The sequence below is a fragment of the Pseudorasbora parva genome, chromosome 15 (genome assembly GCF_024679245.1).
Source record: "Pseudorasbora parva isolate DD20220531a chromosome 15, ASM2467924v1, whole genome shotgun sequence".
Taxonomy (NCBI): Eukaryota; Metazoa; Chordata; class Actinopteri; order Cypriniformes; family Gobionidae; genus Pseudorasbora; species Pseudorasbora parva.
The window spans coordinates 14765033-14786535 of NC_090186.1; the positions used below are offsets into that span (position 1 = coordinate 14765033).

Genomic DNA, 21503 nt, shown 5'->3' on the forward strand with positions numbered 1-21503 from the left:
TTGAAATGCTTTTAATTTAATAGATCCCACTGAAACATTGTCAGTTATTTGCCGCTTCAAGCAAAACATTCGCATATTTATTGGACCCAAAGGATTCCGACACATAATAGCATCTCCTGAGGAGCAATTAACATCCTCAATTTAGCTTAAAAATGGAGCCTTTGCATGGAAATGCTCTAAACATTTAGTGCACACTAAGGGCACTAAATTGCTTATGTGGTGCATTTTCTCTACAAAGGAAACTGCGAGCTAAATAACCCTCTGAGCTGAACAAGTCACCATGAACACACAAAGACAGACAAACACTGACTTACCTGTTGCCTGTTGCTTTGACAAGCTGCACTCAAGTGTTTGAACCACAGCAGAGCGTTCATTCTGTTCCCTGCCTGGAACTTGTATGAGTTTCCTGCGGAGACAAAATGTGCATATCATAATACATTACCAAATTGTAAACCTTTTCTAACAATATTGCATCAACATATCATTGCATGGACTGCACAGACACAAGTACGAGGCTTGTGATTGGCTGTCTCACCATGCTCCGAGTCGGTCAGCAGGAAGATGTCGGGATGCTCCGGGTCGTCTGCCATAATGGACATTAACCCCAAAACAGAAACACTTTTGCTGGCGGTGGACTTGAACTGAAAATTACAGTTAAAATATTAAAATGCTTATCATCATTTTTTTCCAATTTAATATAAACATTTAATTACATATTATGTTAATGGAACTACAACTTGCATAGAAGTTAATCTTAATAATTAGAAAAACTATTATTATTATTAATCTTAATCAAAACTGAAAAATGCAGTCAAAAATCTATAAAATAAACTATATTAATGGTTTAAAGTTTGTATATAAATTAACAGAATTATTCTGAAATACTATAATTTACATTTTTTGTTATTTTTATTAAACCCTCAAATGTGTCAAAATATTAAAATGATTCATATGCTTCACATTTTAATTACTATACTGTACTATTATTAAAATATATATTTAATATAAACATTTGAATTACAAATGATATTGATACAATTTGTAAAGACATTTATTTATTTAATTTGAAATATTGAAATAATATTATTGTTCTTATTAAAAACTAAATATTAAAATGTTATCATTTAAAAAAAATGTATATACAATTTTTAATTACAATTTTTACAGAAATTTATAAATTTAATATATAGAAATACTATTATTCTTATTAAAAAACTAAATATTAAAATGCTACACATTTTTTATTCAATTTAATTTAATTAAAATATGATTAATAATTGATTTAATTTGAAAAAAGATTGTATGAAAAAAGTCATTGTTTTAATATGAATATTGATGCATACAGCTTGGCTTCGTTCTTGTGCACAATCCTGAATGTAACATGTATTGCAAGTGCCAGCTTAAACAAGTTGTTCCTGTAAGTGTATTTAGCGACATGTGTTTCTCATTAATCCTGATAATGCGTGATAACTGGGCTTGCACTGATGATGTCATCTATCTCATTATCCAATGACTGCAAGCAGCTGCCCTCTTTCAGCGCTAAACAATCAGTCATCAGGCATACTTGTTTGTTAGCATCCATTCTGGATCCAACCACTCTTCCTCCCTTCTCTACACCTGGAGAGCGTCACATCTCTACAACCGCCACCCAAGTCTTTCTGTCTGATTGAGTCCATTCGGCGGAACTTTTCCTGAATCACATGATCCCTATCTCCGACGACCTCTCCTGCTGGCTGTTTTTAGTATAAGCACTCTTCCATTAATGTCATACTGAAGTGATTAAGTGATGATGCATCAGGCTGCAGGATACAGATATGCTAAATTCCTCACAGATGATGAGTGCCATCATTTCAACTGTATCAGCTTCAGATGGACCACCTTTGACTGTATGAAGCATATTGTGAACTAAAACAGTTCTAACCTCATATACATACTCTTGTGAAAAACGGTGATCAGATTTGTATTACTCTAAAGGGATATAAATGGTTGCGGGTTTGATTCTCAATACTGGCAGGAAATGACTGAGGTGGCATTGAGCAAGGCAAATTGCTGTGTGTGTCCATGATTTGCAGGGTGTGTGTGTGTATGTGTATGTGTGTGCACTAACTTGGATGTGTTAAATGCAGTGGGCAAATTCTGAGTATGGTTTACTGCAGATTTATGTTAGGAATGCCACTTTTTGCGCATTATAGCAGCGAAGCAACATTGAGTTGCTTTGAGTAGAGTATTATATATATGAGAGAGAGAGAGAGAGAGAGAGAGAGAGAGAGAGAGAGAGAGAGAGAGAGAGAGAGAGAGAGAGAGAGAGAGAGAGATTACATTACCTGCATCTAGCTATTGTTCTGGTCAATCTCATATATTCATAATCACAAAAGTTTGAAATGTTTAAAATCCCAAATGTTTCCAACTATTTGTAAATTGTGAGAAAATTGCTATTTTAACCATTGAACTGGGACCTGTGAGGGAGTCGCCTGTCAATTGCGTCATATCTGCGTTACACAGCAGCTGCCGAGCAAACGCACAGAGTAACTTCATAACATCATTTTAAACACACTTAAATGTATCTAATATGTTAAACAGAGCTGCGTTACCTCATACTCATGACCGGAAAAGCTGAAATGGCGCGACTGTGTCCCTTCATAATAAAAGTCCTGTTGCTTGCGAGCCGCGTGTTGTGCTACAATCGCTCCAGCGGCCTTGCTCAGCTCCACAACACTCGGTCCTGCTCTGCTTTATACTACAGTAACGTTAATAATCACATTCATCAACATGATTTCTGCCTGAGTCCCATCCCAATTCTTTCCACTGGCTGTGAGGAGAAAACCACATGTCCCAAGATTCTGAGCTCAAACTTGGCGTCATCAAACTACGCCTTTGAATAGGCGCCCTCTAGCCGACAGAAAGGTTACAAGTGCAGCTTTAAAAAGGTTATTTAAAATAAAAACATTGTCCTTGTTTCAGTCCATGTCAATATAAAAGTTATTGCTACTGACTCACTCATAAAGACAGTCTCTGCTGCCATCTAATGGTATACTAAAGTAGCTAACTTTCACCGAAGTCAAAATCACAATAAGAAGTTTGAACAATAGGAAATAAACACAAGTAAACAGTTCAGTCAAAAGTATAAAACAGTACTAGTTATATTAGCCTACAGGACTTCAGTTAAATAAGAATATAAAGTTATGAAACTATGCCCTTAGCTGCGACTTGCTCTGGTACAAGTAATAGATTAACGGCACAATATATATAAGGCATTGCTTGATGATGCCGAGATTGAGCGCAGAATCTTGAGAGATGTGGTCTTCACCTCACAGCTGATGGAAAAGAATCATGCTAGTACTCGGGCAGAAGTCATGTTCATGGATGAGATTATTAATGTAACTGTAGTATGAAGCAGAGCAGGAGCGAGTGCTCTGAGAGCTGAACGAGAGCGGCGGAACTTTTATTATGCAACTATGAGACACTTGTTACACACTGCAGTAAGCTAGATCGATATTAGAATATCGTATTAATAAAAGCTGGCTGGCTTCTCTTGCTCAATGGCACACAATTTGAGGGTATGATGTCATTGATAGGTGACGCACAGACACGGTCCTTGTCCTAGTAAAAAAGGCTTATTTCTCTGGATTTAAACATTCATGGAAGCATCTGGGTTAATGTAAGTCCACAAGTTAACAAAATATATAACACTATTCTAGTGGTTTTTGGACTTTTGAATCCACTTAAATCCTTACATATTGTGCCTTTAATAAGATCAAAATTAATTATACCTCACGTTTAAACATAAGAGCCAGCAGCGAATTCCCGAAGGACTGGCTGAGAAAAAGCTGTTCTTGGCAGGTACATGAGTGCCGCTGGCGGTCCTTATATAAATAATTCAAAAAGTGGTGTAACATAAATCTATTAACATGTCAAATGAATACCGATAACTTATATTAATAACTCATATTAATTCATGTTGATTCTTTTTTTTTTACTGTATTATATAATGACTGCGATTCAACTATTTTATTTAAAAAGGGGAAGTCTGTACTACCCTGTACACGGCTGTTCAAAACTTTGGGGTCAGCAAAAAAGGTTATTTTTTTACTAATATTTTAGTTATAATTTAGTTAATGAAATTAACACTTTTATTCAGCAAGGATGCATTAATTTGGTAAAAAGTGACAGTAAATACATTATAATGTTTCAAAAGACTTCTATTGAAAATAAAAGCTGTTCTTTTGAACTCAAAAAATAAGAAAAAATAAGTTTCTTGAGCAGCAAATCAGCATTTTAGAATAATTTATGAAGAATAATGTTAGATTAATGATGATAATGTATTAAAATAGAAAACAGTTATTTAAAACTGCAATAATAAAAATATTGCACACTTACTCTCACTGGCAAATGTATTTATTATTTCAACAATATATTGTACAATTTAAATAATTTATCATAATGAATAAATCAAATAAATCAAATTGTAATACCAATAATAGTTATTATTAATACTAATATTAAAGCAGCACTAGGTAACTTTTCAACCTTCATAATATATATTTTTAAGACTCTTGTGATGATAAATCGACTTACAATAGGTTGAATGACACGTCTGCTATAGCCTGATGGGGTCTGTAGCGTTTTTAATCGTACTTTTAAACTTCGGGTTTCGGGTAGTAACCCGAGAAAAAAAAAAAGAACTACAAAATTCGACTGCTTTACGGCATATACGTCACTTCCACCAACACCCACACTTCCTTACATTCGGACGTGCAAGCCCAACTTTGTTCGTCGGATAATATAGTCATGTCTGAAGCAGCACAGACAAATAAGAAAGAAAAGGTTTTGTTGGAGGAAAGCAATAAGAGGAAACGAAAAAGTGATGTGATTAAAGGCTGGACGAGAATCAACATGTGACCAGCGTTTGCTCGTCGGCGTGAGCTGAAGGAGGCGTGCCCGACCGATGCTGTCCTGCTTGTTACGGTGAGCTACCACTCAAACATTGAACTGAAGTATCATATAGATTCTGTAAAACGGTAACCAATAGACTACTATAATGACGCTGGCTTGTAAACGTGAGCATCGTGATTATTTGGAAAAAAATAAAACCCATGAAATTATATTCATATGACATGCTTAAGCATATGCCACTGACTGTAACGTTACCTGGGATGAAGACATTTCACACGCGACGCCAGAAGAACTGTTCAGGGGAACTGTTAGTGCTGCACCGACCCGCGGGACGCTTTTATGAAGTTATTTGGCCCGCACCGCACCACTGTATATATTTTTACAACCCGCCCCGCACCCATGACCATTAAATAGACATACGGGGTCCGCGGGTTATGGGACGACCCGCGCATCACTTGTTCAGGGCTATCAGGGTTGTCATGTCAACAAATGCACGCGCGATGGCATCCCCTGTTGTAGGATGACAGAGCTTATGACAGTAGTTGAGGACATTATTTTTTCCAAACTGTAGGGGGACCCCGAGAGCAAAAGTAGCCAAGTGGGGCTTTAAATAATATTTTGTGTTTTTAAATGCGTTTCAATTATATTTTATATTATGAAAACGATTGCTTAGTTATGTTAATCCTAATAGTCCTAAAATAGTCAATTTTCTTTAAACTCCTTCAATTCTTTGCCAGAATAAGCAAGAACATGGTTTGTGGGGAAACTAACGTAAAAGTGTGGAAAGACTCACATGCTTCCTCTCTGTGGCCTTGAGGGACTTGGCAGTATAATAGTAAAGCTGAGTTCCACAAAGAGCCACCCAATACTTAGTCCACGCTGCCACCTACAGACAAGAGAAGACAAAGCATTCATCCATACACTGAAACACATACCCAGAACGGCTAGTGCAGAGAAAAATACATCAAATTATGACCAGAGATATTTATCAACCATTCAACTTGGTTAAATGACATATATGGTAACGGGTTCAAATTAATTAAATGTACACTTTAATGTACCACAACCACACACACATACAGACAGCTTCAAAGTGTGATTTTTCGGAGGCTGGAATATAATTTTTTGGTTACACTTTATTGTCTTTGTTAGTGCAGTTATACATATGAGTACTGAGTGATATAAATGAACAACATGTACTTACTATAGGAGTAGGGATAGTAATAGGTTTTGGTTTAGGTTTAGTTTAATATAATTATGCATAATTTAGTATGTAAAGTATATGTAGCGCAACAAGGACAAGGTAAATAAAGAAACCCCCACAAGTCTAATATATCAAGACAATTCCTGAGCAAAAATAAAATGGCCAAGAAGTAATCTGGACACATCGATCAATATTAATGGAATGATATACTTACTTATGGTAACTATATGCTTATGTAAGATTGTATGTAAGAAAGCTATACAAACATGTAGTTTCCAGCATAACTACATACGAGTAAAAGGTCAGAAAGACAGAGATACGCAGAAATTAAGGGCAGATCAAATATGTGCATGAGATGTGGGTTTTAAAAGGCCTCTCAGCTCCCATTACTGGACTTTAACGCAGTATCTTTTACTGCCTTGGCTCCCTTCACACACTCGCTCTCTAAGGAAACCGCTGGGTTTGATGGGGCTAATGGAGAAATGATTGACAGTTAAGAGACACTGTAGACCAAAAGATAAAAGCACAGATTATGAGGAGAGGGCAGAGGGGAAAAGACAAAACGGCAGAGACGGAGGAGTGTAGACAGAAAAGACCTTGAGCAAAGGATCCCAACTGGTTTTGATTTTACATTGGATATCAAGCAGAGGCCCAACAAAACCAAATTTGTTTATCGAACAGAAGTAAAAAGTCAAATTAAAATCAAGCAGTATACACTACTGTTCAAAAGTCTGGGAAGATATGGGGTGACATTTACAATGTTCCATTTCAAATAAATGCTGTTCTTTATAACTTGCTATTCATCAAAGAATCTTGAAAAAAGATGCATCACAGATTCCTCAAAAATACAAAGCAGTTTTCAACATTGATAAGAATTGAATTTGTTCTTGAACACCAAATCTGAAATGTATTCAAATTGAAAACTTTTATTTTAAATTCACAAATCACAAGTTTAATACATTATAACATAATTCATAAATATATTATATTAAATTGATTGTTTTTTGACTTTTATGTTTTTTATGTATATATATATATATATATATATATATATATATATATATATATATATATATATATATATATATATATATATATATAACAATTTCACAATATTAAACTTTTTACAGTATTTTTACTGAAATAAATGTAGTCTAGGTGAGCACAAGAGACTTCTACTGTGATGTCTAATTAATATACATAAATGAATGCCAATTTAATAATATTACTATGAAAATATAAAAACGGAGGAATATGTATCAGAATAGTTTTATTAGACACAGTGTTTGATGTCAAAATTTAAATGTTTTAAATGGATAATTTCACAATATTATGTTTTTTACAGTATTTTTGCTCAAATATGTGTAGCCTTGGTGAGCACAAAATACTTCTATGGTAATATCTGTAATATAATTAATATAATATAATAATACATGTAATATAATACATGCATAAATTAATAGTATTTTAATAATAGTATTTTAATTACTATGGCTATCTTACCAAATGTCAGAAGAATAGCTATCAAAATAAAGTTAATGTTAATAAACACAGCCTTTGATGTTAACAGAAAAAAGATATGGTAAGCAATTTCTCCTTTTTTAAAGTTAATAATCCAATTTATTTGGTTAATAAAGGAATCATCCTTTTTTGTTGCATTTTTATTGCTTGCATTTATCACCATTTTAGAAAAGAAAAGAAGAGGCGGTGAATGAGATCACAGGAAGAGATGGACTTTCTGATAAAACATTGAAGTGGTAGTTTGCTCTCACCGTGGGTTTCTTGCCCTCCTTGAGGACTGTTTTCCTGCGCAAGACCCCCTGAACTGTCACGGCTCCTGGGTAAAGATGCACCGCCAGCTCCTCTGACTCAGCAGAGCTACGGACACACACACACACACATACACACACTTTTAATTGACACACAGTGACACGTAACAAACTTTTTAAAAAGACAAACGTAAAATGTTTAAATCACACAAGTGATATATATATAAAGCCACGATGTGAAGGCCATGATGTGTGAAGAAACTGAGTGTTCGAGGGAAAGAGAGAAAATGAGTGAACTGTAAAAAACCGAAAGGGTAATATTGACCGTTTTCTTTCTAAAAGGGATAGTTCACCCAAAACGAAATTCTGTCATCGTTTATTCAACCACACGAAGTTTAAAACATAGGTCACTGATTTCAATTCGAGAACATTTGAGAACTAAGATTCAAACGGGTGATTCATTCATGAACTCTCATGAACCTGTCAAGTTGAACTAGGACAGAAGTCGAGAATCTCAGTGAATACCAACTTTAATTTCGATCCGTTTCTCACACAAAGCTATTGTGGCTTCAGAACTAGAATATTGTGTGTGTGTGTTTGTGTGTGTGTGTGTATGTGCTTTCTATAATCTCCATTCAGTCTTTATTTTATATAATTGCATGAAATCAGAACCAGCACAGTCTTCAGAATCTTTTCTTTCTCTCTCTCTCTCTCTCTCTCTCTCTCTCTCTTTTTGCAGCTAAGGACATTGATGGGCTTGGAATAAGGGTGAGTAAATCTTTTCATATTTTTTTTCTACACTACTACATACTGCCAAAAGCAATCTCTTTTCTCAAGTACAGAAACAAAGCAACTCTACCGCCTACAAATGTTGTGTCTATAGATATTTAAAGACCCACAAAACATTCTTTTATTATTCATTTCTAAATCTAAACATAAAAAAACAGCCTCTGGTCTCAAAATCAGCTTTGGTTTAGTTTGATTTAATATGAGAAAGACGTAGGCAGCAGTACAGGAAGATTTAAAAACACATCAGACTTGTAACATTAACACTGTATAATGACATAAGTGCTCATAAATACAGTTTTGTCCACTTATTAGTAAAGTTTTTTATGACCAATTTCTACTCTGATACTACTGTACCTTTAAGATTTCTATATGTAGATGACATCTCTTATGATTACCTTATTGCTAACTTCTTTAGGTGTGAACTCCCTAATAATACTGAATTGCATATTTCAAGTACTGATATGCAAAAGTCAGTGGTCATCTGTTTACCATGAGTAACATATGCGCTTATTTACTAAATTATCTCATCTATTTTTTTATTGCTCTTTCGCAGCAGCGTTTTAAAAGGGATAACAAGCACTGTTTGTGTAAGAAATTAACCGCATTCAACAATACATTTCTGCTATGAGCAGAGTTCCCATTATCATTTACATAATTAAAGTCTGCATCAGAGGTGTCTATTTATTAATTTAGTTGAATATCTAGCAGTTACTCTGCACTGCTGCACTTGAACTGTTCTATGTACACACATTAAAAAATTTAAAAAAATCTACAGACTCATGTCATTGTCCAAGAACACGTCTTAAAGTGATAGTTCATCCAAAAATGCAAATTATCCCAAAATGTACTCTTCTTTCAGACTAATACATTTGGAGTTATATTAACATGTCCTGGCTAATCTAAGCATTATAATGGCAGCCCAAAATTTGAAGCTCAAAAAAGTGCATCCATCCATTATAAGAGTACTCCACACGGCTCCGGGGGGTTAATAAAGGCCTTCTGAAGTAAATCAATGGGTTTGTGTAAAATAATTAAATGGGTTTGTGTATCCATAATTAAAACTTTATAAAGTAATATATCTAGCTTCCGGCGGACCGCCTTCTGTATTTACCTTATGAAGAAAGTGTAACGCCTCTTACATTATGCTTACATCCGACATCATAGTTCCGGCAGTTATGTTTTCCCCCCATAAATTGAATACGGAAGGCGGTCCCATATTAGATATTTTGCTTTATAACTTGTTAAATATAGATATTGTCATAAAAAAAAAAAAAAAACCTAATCGATTCTCTTCAGGAGGACTTCATTAACCCTCTGGAGCCATGTGGATTGCTTTTATTATGGATGGATGCACTTTTTTCTTCAGATTTTGGGCTGCCATTTACTGCCATTATAAACCTTGGAAGAGCCAAGAGTAAAATGTGTTATTTTGGCAAGGTTGCATGCTAAGATTCACATTCCTGGGTCTATATATATCACATAATAGTCGCTTCAACCCACGGACATAGAAAACAACCCTCGGGAAAACCGCAGACTTGGCAACACAGTGCAGTTGAGTTCTGCTGACATTTGACAACTAATGTTATGCGTCACTCCGTTGCTCTGATTGGTTGTAGGTCTACCCAACTGACCTATCAGTAAGCCCCTCCCCTCGAACGCAGATGAGCCAATGGCAGTTGAGTATCAGTTGCGCTGGAACCGGAACTCGGACATCTTTAGGTTTCAGCGCCATAGAGAAACATTGGAAAATCTGAAGCGCTCATCCGTTTGATGGTGTTTATGCTACAAAAATGGTAAAACGATGTTTAACTATAACACTGATTCCCGTTATCCTGAGAGGATTTTCTGGTTATCATACTCTCAATAAGTTACGATTAAAGTTAGTGATGATAGGTACAAACCGAAATAACTAACTGTTCTCACATCATGTAACGGTGCAAGTTAAATTTCTCCATATTAAGGTGGTTAAATGTAAATGAATTTAACCTAACCCTGTGAATAAAGGGACAGTGTTGATCCTGGATGTTGTTATCCGTGATCGTAATGAGGCTTCTCCTCATATTCTTCTTTCCGTTTAGTTGTTTTTGTAAACATTTTTGATATTTCTGTGAGTCTAAATATGTTTAAGGTCTACATTATCTGTCTTACTAGTAAAGAGGGACTCCTATTTTGATGGGTATTATAGTTTACGGGTAGTGAAAGTGAGAGCTCGCACACAGTTTATTGGAGTTATTTTGCAGATACAGGTTTACCAGTTAAACTGCACCCACGAAAAGGCACATGGTCTGTATGTTTGTTTATGGTTAGTTGTATGAGTGTTTTGTGCAATTTGCTGTGTGTGTTAATGATAATGCAATGAAAAGAGAGAGAGTTTGTGAATGAGACGTTAATACGCACGCTTTGTTTGTTCAGCTCTTACGGTGATTTATTTGGAGTGAAAAACGATGTAATAAACTTCATAAACCATCAGTAAAGTTTGGTCATCATTCATGTCACATCATTCAGTATACGCAACATTTTGTGTCCAAAAACATGAGGTTTTTACACGTGACAGCTGTCATTGTTAGACATAGCAAATCTGTTTGTTTGTCCGAGTTAGCAACAGTAACTAACGGGGGGCGGGGCTTACTGATAGGTCAATTGAGGTCTTTCCAGGTTTGGTTGAAACACGCCTTATAATCACAGCCCAATGGAGCAGTAACAGACTCATATTCTGACTAGATTTGAGTATGACCACGTCAGGCTACCATTTGTCAACCTTTTATTCAAAATGTCAATTGGCTCTTGCTGCTGCTGATGTATCTAAGCTAGTTTAGTCATGTTTATATTTGCCTCTATTCTGGTACGAGTAAAAATAGATCTTGGACAACTTTACCCACTCACAAGGTGCATGGAAACAAACAGTACAAACAAAAAGAAATCCAGCAACACTGGTGATAAACTTTTAATGGTTTCTGAAAAAAAAAAAAAAAAAAAAAAACGCAGACACGTTACGGCTTTAGAGCCTTCCTCATCCTTTACTTTATTGGTATTGAAAAGATAAAACACAAGAGGAGATATCATTTATTATATAAGGAAAAATAGAGAGGTTTATTGGATCTTTAATCTGTTTCCAAAAGGTATGAATAAAGATTTTTGGCTTAAAGAGTTTGTGTGATGTTTGGAGTGTATTGCGTGTCGCTGATGTTTTTTTAAATTGAAGTTGTTGCCTTGATGCTTGTTGATTCAGTTTCTTACGCCGCCGGGCAACATCGGGCCGTTTTTGAGTGTCGGCCAACATCGTTTTTTTCTGTTTTCCAGCTCTGGTTCTGGTTGGACGCCACCTGTTTTTTTGGGGGACGATTCGGCATCAGGACGTCGGTGCGAGAGAGAGAACTCTGATCGGATGTTTAGCTAAGTGAATGAGTCAATGCATGACAATAAAAGCAAAACAAGCAAAGAAGTCAAAATGGTCAGCTGTAGTTCATTTCCTTTGTTTGCTAACACTGATTGAGTAACCCAATATGGAGATGTTTTTTTGTTTTATTGGTATATTGTGTTTGTTGTACACCCTGAGGAAGGCTCACAACCCAAAACGCATCATTATTTTTTTCAGAAACCATTCAAAGTTCTCTTCAACCTAAGTGTTGCTGAATTTCTTTTTATTCCATCCCAGTATGCAACACTCACTTTTCACAATATAATCAACAGCCGATGGATAAAAAAAGTCCCATCCTACATTTGTATTTTTTTTTGTACAAATTTTTCAGCTTATAATTTTTTGCTTATTACATAAATGAGACGTGAGTTCATCCATCAGACATTTTAAACAACCAACAAGGACTTTAAATGCCTAGTAACCGAGTGCATAGAGTATATTTGAGCCGCGCACCTAGCACCCACTGCAGCTTTGGTGGATCTGCAGATGAACGCAAATCATATCTCTGTCTCCGTGAGTAAACTAAACCCGTCATGATTATAGAGCGTATGCATCACCGCCAGTCGGAGTGGCAGCATTAGTTTTCAGTGTGAACGCTGCGAAAAACACACTAAACATAAATAGGAAAGAGTTTTGAGATTGGCTGTCCAAATAGATTTGACGAGAAATCTGATATATATTTTTACAGACCGCCAAAAGCTACAGAAGAGAGACACAAACGTATTTCTGCAATAACAACTTTACTCCAGACAGCGAAACGCGAATTTGCAATTATCATTTTGTGTCAATATAAATCACATTGACACAAAATGTAAAATCATACTCTATGTATTTTATAGTCAACTCATTAATTATATTAGGGCTGTTAATCAATTAAAATATTTAATCGTGATTAATCGCACGATTGTCATGAGTTAACTCCATAGACTGTAAAAAAATATGGGCGTAGTATCCGTGACGTCACCCATAGGATTCCGATAAGCCGTTCTGAAGCTTAAAGTGAGCTGGGCGGTGCCATCTTGTGAGTGAGTCATCGCATGTAACTTCCGGATAACAGCAAATGGGCAAAAAGGCGGGATGTGGGCGGAGTTTATGTGACGCAATGACTATAGACGGCGGATAAATGGCTAATCCACCTGTAACCACGCCCTTAATTATGCAGAACTTTAAGGCTTTATATAAATAAACGAATTAGTTATAAAAAAAATTCTTTAAAAATTCATAATAAGCAGTTATTTCTCTCATTTTAAGAATATTTATAAAGGGAGTTTTTACACTGGAAGTTTAATTTATTTTTTAATTTGGCGCTCTCATACTATCCATTAGCATTTGCTCTATAGTTTTGTTTTGTGTGAAACATGACCGGGAATTAGGGATGAACATAAACGGTGCATAATCGATTAGGTCGATGCGTCGTTCCAGCCTGTAGTTATTAATCATGCAACTTAATTCAAAAGAGGAACATCATGGCCCTGCTTACACCTGGTATTAAGATGTGTTTCTGTTGATCTGATCACAAGTTTACACTAAATACAGGTGTAAACCATAGACTGTAAAAAAATATGGATGTAGTATTCACCCACATGATTCTGAAGATTAGTTTTGAAGCGTAAAGTAGAGACGAGCTGGCCGTTGCCATCTTGGCAGCGCGTTATCTCTCACCACGCCCAGATAACAGAAAATGGGCAAAGCTTAGGTGACACAATGACTAACAGACAGCGGACAAATGGCCATCCCCCTGTCAATCAAAGTGGCCACGCCCTTAATTATGCAAAACTTTAAGGCTTTATATAATGTGAACGAATGAGTTATAAAAACATTCACCCTCCTCACAGTTGTCATGAGGGTCAAAATTACTCCTTTAGACCAAAAGCACAATTTGTACCAGGCTGTAAACATGCTGTAAAGTTGGGCATTTTAACATAGTGGCCAGTCGAGGAATTGCAGTTTATGGTACTTCCGCATTGGCTTTAACAGAAACTGGGGGATGTTGCCGGAACGGGATCTAAAATTAGATGTATGCATGTGGTCGAATGTGTTGAAACAGCCACAATTTATGGGAAATGTTTTGAAAAAGTGCACCAAAACAATCGATTCCAACTTTGTTGTTGTGCCAAAACACAGGTAATGATTGAAATAATTGTTACCAATCATTTCCTTTCCATTGTATTCCCGTGATGTAGAGTGTGAGGAAATGACCAGGGGGTGTCTAGCCGACTTGAAATCCGAACGTAAATGGTCCCAGGAGACGCATTAAAATGCATGTTAAGACATATACATGTTAATGCATCTCGTTGATCACTTGTGATCGGATCACTGAAAACACATCTTAATACCAGGATGTACAAAGGACCGTTGTTTTTCCATAATCTGAATAACACCGCAGCAATCGCCGCCATTGAAGCAGAGGTGAGAGGAGAAGCGTGTGGAGAACAGAAAGCAGGAGCAATCAGAAGAGATGCTTCGGTGGCTTGCAGGTTTTGATTAGCAGCAACAAGCCACGACTACACAAGAGTCAACATCACACGTGTGATTCAGAAAAAGCCCACCACCTGATTCCACAGCAAGAACACACACTACACACTGTGACAGCGATAGTTCCCCAGTCAGATAGAAAGAGACCCTGGGGGTCGGAGGGTTGTTGCGTTACCTGCTGGGCCTGAGCGCTCCTCTGCAGGAGATGCGGCCCACTCTGCTGACTGGGCCCAGAGAGTGGTAGAATCGAGTCCTGTAGAGTGTCAGTCATAGCGGGGCAGTGGTCAGTCACAGCCCTCACACACAACACACAGTACAGGCTGTGCTAGAGCTCTGTAGCCTGGACTCTTTTGAGTCTCCTTCTATGGTTTAAAGATCCTGGCTAACATGTCTAGACAAACGGTTAGCATATTACAGATTTGCATTAGTTGTCGACCAATATGTTTTTTTTTTTTTTTCAATAACCAATGTGATACATAGAAAGCAGAGTGGCCAGTGACCAATATAGGGCCAGATTTACTAAACAGGGCAAATTAGCATGAGAGCACAATCCCATAAAAGCGCAGATGGGATTGCAAAATTCTGCATTTCCATAATAATCAATGCAATCTACCAAGAGCAGTACAGATTAGCATTTTTTTGGGGGGGCTGTAAATAGTAAATCTGGCCAATAATGTTGATTTATTATATATATATATATCAGAACACACACTATTAACAAACACACTAACACTACAATTGTGTGTTCTGACAATTGTAGTGTGTGTTCAATTTGGCATGTTTCAGCGTGTCATCACAAATAAAACACACACACATAATTACCCAATATGCTTAAAAAATATTTTTATAATATTTGAATAAAGGTTGTCGATTCTTAAAAATGTTCATTGTATTAACTCAATTTTTTTATTTCAATGAACTAAAAATTAAGGCAACCAGGTAACTTATTTTTAAAATATTTTTTTACAATGCAGCAGACTGTACAATATCCCTGTACAATATCTGTACAATATATTTAAATACAACTTTAAAATATTTTAATAACTTTATCTAAATGACTTTACAATGCAATAATTGAATGAATAATAAGACTAGCACAACTATGTAGGAAATTGGTTGCATGTGTCCATTTCAGCTTATATTAAATATTACCATTCAAAAGTGCGGGGTCATTATGATTTGTGTTTTGTTTTTTGTGTTTTTAAAGACAGGGTATATACAGCAATCCTTAAGTTAAATTTACTACTTTTTAATACCTTTTTTACTACCTTCAGAATATTTTTTAAAACCATCACGACACTGAAATGCAAGTGTTAATCAGCGACCTTTCTATTATTTACACAGATTTTGACACATATAACATACAAAAAAGAATAGATTTAGAATTGACACCAGGAGGAAATAAGGTTATAAGTTAATAAGGAGGTTATAAGTTATTATTCTGATACAGTAAAATAGATCTCAACATTCACAAAGGTTGGTTAAGGAGAAGCATTACTGCATAAACATTTGATTTCAATTAATAATTGGTAAATCAGCAATTCAATTATTTAGTGTTTTTTTCCCAACAACAAAACCTGAGCCAAACATTACATTTCTATAACTGTGATAAGTTGTTGAATTTAACAAAATACTAAAAACTAGTGCTGTCAATCGATTAAAAACTTTAACTAGATTAATCACACATTTATTCTGTGATTAGTCGCAATAAAAAAAGAAATGTTTTTGTACGTTTTTAATATATTTTTTAATATAATAATTTCAGTTAATCAAAATAATATAGAAACAACACAAAGACAGTATATTTTAAATACTTGTTTAAATTGCATCTTTTTATGAATGAAGGCCAGTATTACTGATATTAATACAGCTACTGATTTTTTTCATTTTACATTTATTATTAGGCTTCAAAAATTTAACAGTTTTTAATTTAAGTAAACTTAAAACAATGCTAACATAAAACCATAATAAATACCATGTTTACTCCTGCCGTTCCTGTCTTAACAGTTAGGAAATATACAGAAATTTAATAAAGTTATCAAAGTTACATGCAGTCTCCACTGCATAAACTATAAATTAAATAGTTAATCCTTATTAAAGCTACAAAAGTTATTCAGTCAAGAGCAGCGAGTCATTTTCTCTGTTCCCTTTGTTCTTTAACTTTACTGACAGGAAGCTTTATTGGCTGCTGTCCCTTTAAGAGCAGACAGACACGCGGATCTCACTGTTTATATGGATCGCGCCTCATTCTCTCACAACTCTTTTTGTTCATTTTAGACTTTATATAAATCATTTAAGATTGATCTTATGAGGATAGTCGTTGAAGATATGCCTTGAAGCAAGTCTAAAATAAAACGTAAGCCAGCCACGTCTGTTGAGCGCGCAGTGTTCTGAGATGATGCCGAACGACCGCTGAATATGACGTCAGCATCAAACATACGTTGAGACGGAGACGAAAGATCTTTGATTATGTGCCCAGATGTGCTAAAGCCCATATTTAAACGAACTAACGCGAACGCTGATAGAATTTCAATCAATCAGAATAGGACACCTGATAGTCTGAAAAAAATAATACCTAATTTGGAAAAAATAATACCTCTGAGACCACATTTAACACTTTTAATGGCCTTAAATTTGACAATTTTGATTTATCACTTTTTAATACTTTTTAAAACCCCGCGGACACCCTGAAAGAACTGAACATTTTTACTCAGCAAAGATGCATTAAATTGATCAAGAGTGACAGTAAAGACTAGCATTAACATTACAAAAACACTTATCTTTCGAACTTTCTATTTATCAAATAATCCTGAAAAAACAGCTTTGCCATCACAAGAATAAATAAAACTTAAAGGTTTAATATACATTAGCATAGGAACCATTGTATGTGGGTGGGACAAGATCCCTAAATCCTATCCCTACACTATTGTAGCTGTTAATGATCATGTGTTTTCTGTTATTTTGTACATTTGGGCCAGACATTTAGTCAACAAGGCAATATATTTTTGTACTTAATGTAAATGGCAAATACTCTAGTAAAATATTTCTGGGAGAGGACCCACCCAAATCTTTTTTGCTTCCGACGCCCATTATATATTTATATATGATAGAAGTTATTTTAAATTGTAACAATATTTCACAATATTACAGTTTTACTGCCATTTGAGCAAATTAATGCAGCTTTGGTGAGCATAAGAGACTTCTTTCTAAAACATTTTTGTAAATATTTTACAATATTCTGCCCAATCAGAATCAAATTTTCTAGAGAGTCATGAACAAATCAAAGTTGAGTAAATGACACAAATTTGAAATTAAATTAACAAAATAATAATATTATATAATTATATATATATATATATATATATATATATATATATATATATATATATATATATATATATATATATATATATATATATTAGTATAAAGTATTATCCTTCCACAAAGCCAGTCATGCAGGGTTACTGGCTGATGTTGACAATCTCAAAATGGCCAAATCATTTTATGATTAACTTCCTATTTGTTAATCTCTTTAGAACATAGAAGGAGACTGACATGCATTTAGGGTACAGCTAGACTCTCAGTGTACACCTGATGCAGAATAGCAGGCAGCGGCCATCACAAATGACTCTTTCATACCCTGTTCCTGTTACAGGAAGTTTATCTCATTAGCGACAATGGAGGTAGAGCACTAATGAGGGAATATGATGATCATTTGGGGTTAAAGAAAGCACAGGCAGCTGAGGGATGCAGAACACACTCGTGTGTGCCACAAAGCGCACTTTCTAGTGCAAAGGTCTTTTATATTCACATGCTGTTCAATTATGAGAAACTATACGTCTCAAAGCAGGTTTATGTCACACTCGAGATTTGACAATTCATTATAAATAATAAACCAATAAGCAACAACTGTAAAAAAAGATGTTTTTTGGTGTTAAGTTGATGATGATGATGAAAGAAGAAACATTCCCTGAGCAGAAGCGCTGGGAAGAGTCTCTAGGGAGGGTTGCATCAGATTCCAGCATGTTCCATGAAGACATGCTGTGTCCATATGTACCCACGCATGTGGTCATGTATGTTTACGCTAAACTGTCTTTGCAAAGGTGAATGTTTTAGAGGACTCACCTCTCAAAGGCAGGCCAAGACATCTCCTCACTGAGCTCCGATCCTTCACTGCTTCCTGAAATGATAAGATCATGACATATGTTGATAAAAAAGAAGCATCGCCCATGATCTAATAGCTTTCTGTGTGTTTGTGTTATACCCAGTGAAATCCCGCTAGACAGCGTTGAGCTCTCTGCCTGCCCTCGTGTGGGTGTGTGACTTTCCAGCACGCTGTCGTCCAGCAGGTGTCTAGAACCCGCGTTGGGGAACGTTGCGCTTTTAAACTCCACCGTGTTTGTTTTGTGGATAAAACTGCAGCACACACAGGAAAGGGTAAAAGATAGAGTTGTCTTAAGAAACAGAAACCAGAAGAATATCACATATAGAGCTTGTAGAAACTGCTCAGCAGTGCAAGGCGGATCCTTCAGGGAATTTATGCTTTATGCCACAGAGCAGTTTCTACAAAGTGTACAAAGCTATTAAAGCAGTGAGGCGAAAGACATACAGAGAGATACAGGTTGAAGAGCTATGGTCTACATGAAAAAGTAAGTTTTACTCAATGCCATATTGCACTGCTAATAAGGTGTCAGACAAAACCCTGAACATGGCACTTAGTGTTGCACGATATACCGGTACTAGAAAAGTATTGCGATACCCTGCTATTACAAACGGTACGATATTGACTTTTATTAGTAGCAGTACTTTAAGGAGGACAGTAGGGGTGTCAACAATAATCGATTCGGCGATGCATCGCAATGCGGGGCATGAACGATTCAGCATCGCAATGCGGGGCATGAACGATTCAGCATCGCAATGCGGGGCATGAACGATTCAGCATCGATGCGGCAAAGTGCCATAATCGATTATGTCACTGTTTATTTTCTGGCGGACGATAAAGTTGTGAAGTTTCAAATACTTCTGGTTCCGGGAGAATAACAACAACAACAAGGAAGATGGCTGAGGCGGAGGGAGATGACCACGATAGATGTGTAAATGACCCGAGGTGTGTAGGATTGTACGTATATATTTTTTGCACAATAATAAATGAATCTATAATGACGAATATGGCGCAATTCACCTTTATTCCACAAGGTGGCAATGTCTTATACTCAATGATGAAGTGACGTTTCACTCATAGTTACCTCTGACAGAAAACGAAACAATAATTATATCTGCAAAACTTGAAATGACTCAGTGATTTACTGCAAAGAGCAAGTACTAAACACAAGTACTAAACACAATCATATGTTAGTGTCACTGTCTCTTGATGATGGATGTGGTCAAGAAGCTGTCAGTGATCAAAATATTGATTTTGAAGACGTTGAAAATGAGTTTGGAGAATATGCTGGAGATCGCGAATATGAGCAGATGCTGAATATACTGGTAAACGAGCTCTGACGAGGTCATATGATGATGGTATTAAACATCTGCTCAAACTGAATCCTTCCAAGCTCCAAAAGGTAACGAAATAGGTTTTATTTTATTCTTCTGTAGCTGTTACTCTAAAATCAGGAGTTTTATATATTATCACGACAGGTAGAGGTCTATCCATGTTAAATTTAGATCTGGGTCGTTAACGACCTGAATATGTAAGAATGTTTGGTGAAAGAGTCATGCATTTAAGGGTTAATTGCATTTTATTTAATTACATTTTATTTTATTTAATAACTTTTATGTCAAAGATACAGGAGACACATAGCAGCCAATACAATCTGTTGTTTAATATCTGCTTGTATTGCCTCATGACTGAATGATTTTTTGCTTTTTTGAAATTTGCTTTGTGTGCAGTATAATTTTGATGCATCACAATGCATCGTAGAATCGAATTGAATCGAATCGTTACCTGGTGAATCGGAATCGAATCGAATCGTGAAGGCAGTGCCAATGCACACCCCTAGAGGACAGTGCCTGTATGAGCTGTATTTCTTAATTTGCGTCAGTGTGTGACAGCAGGTGCCAGCCAGGACGTGTGTGTGAGCTCTGCTTAAGCCGTTCACTAAACATTGGAAGTAGAAGAGTTAAAATATGCGCGCATGAGAAAAGTAAAGCGCAGCGGGGGACGTGCTTGCACTGCCGGACTCTGACCTGAAGCGCACACACGCGCCTTTTAGACAAAACATGAGATCGCCATTCAGTTCTTTCGCATATTGTTTAGGTTTGAATGGTCAAAATATATAAAAATGCACGGTCTGGCTAGTACTCAGGTAAACACAGTCGGATATGTCTTAAGTGAACGTATACAGCTGAGGTAATTAGATCCGTGCAGGTCCTAAGCCAGACCTAATATTCTGTGCGATTAATGTTAATCAAACAATAGAACACCACCACATGTTTGGTTATATAACTAAATATATATTTATTAAGAATCAGTGTATAGTTAAATTATAGAGTGAAGACTAAGTAAGCAGTTTTATATTTGATTATTTAATTTCTTTCTTCTCTTACTACTGTTAAAAAGACCTAATGTAGACCAAATTGTTTGTAATTTGAATTTTTTGCTTATTTTTTTTAAAAACAAAGATACAATTAAAAATTTACAGTATACATTTATGAGATTTTGGTCATCCCAACCTGTTCAGAAGTGAAGGGTTAGTGAATGATAACATGATTGATAATGTGATCTCTGTGAGTATGTTCACACTGGCATGCAGTTATTATAGCAATAAGAGGAAGGAATGGTCAAAAACCAGGGCAGGAACATGCTGGCCAAGTTAATTTTTAGTAAAAAAATAAAACAATGAATAATAAGTTCTGTTGTCATATTTATATTGTCTGTTTTTTTATTTATTACCGTGGTATCAATTTAGTATCGGTATCGAGGTATTTTACTCTGGTATCGTATTAAAGTCAT

The 21503-nt window shown here is 35.8% G+C and overlaps 1 protein-coding gene across 2 annotated transcripts in view; it reads right to left on the reverse strand.

Moving 5' to 3' along the window:
- Window positions 1-21503, reverse strand: part of ralgps2 (Ral GEF with PH domain and SH3 binding motif 2) — a 163221-nt gene that overhangs the window by 6156 nt on the left and 135562 nt on the right. The window contains exons 14-20 of one of the 2 annotated variants that reach the window (XM_067417207.1): window positions 18813-18964; window positions 18674-18728; window positions 14724-14801; window positions 7870-7975; window positions 5687-5779; window positions 536-641; window positions 315-406 (exon numbers count right to left, since the gene is read on the reverse strand). In XM_067417207.1, the coding sequence (XP_067273308.1) occupies window positions 315-406; window positions 536-641; window positions 5687-5779; window positions 7870-7975; window positions 14724-14801; window positions 18674-18728; window positions 18813-18964 (682 nt within the window). The remainder of the gene's footprint in view (window positions 1-314; window positions 407-535; window positions 642-5686; window positions 5780-7869; window positions 7976-14723; window positions 14802-18673; window positions 18729-18812; window positions 18965-21503) is intronic. The other variant, XM_067417208.1, reaches the window with a different exon arrangement.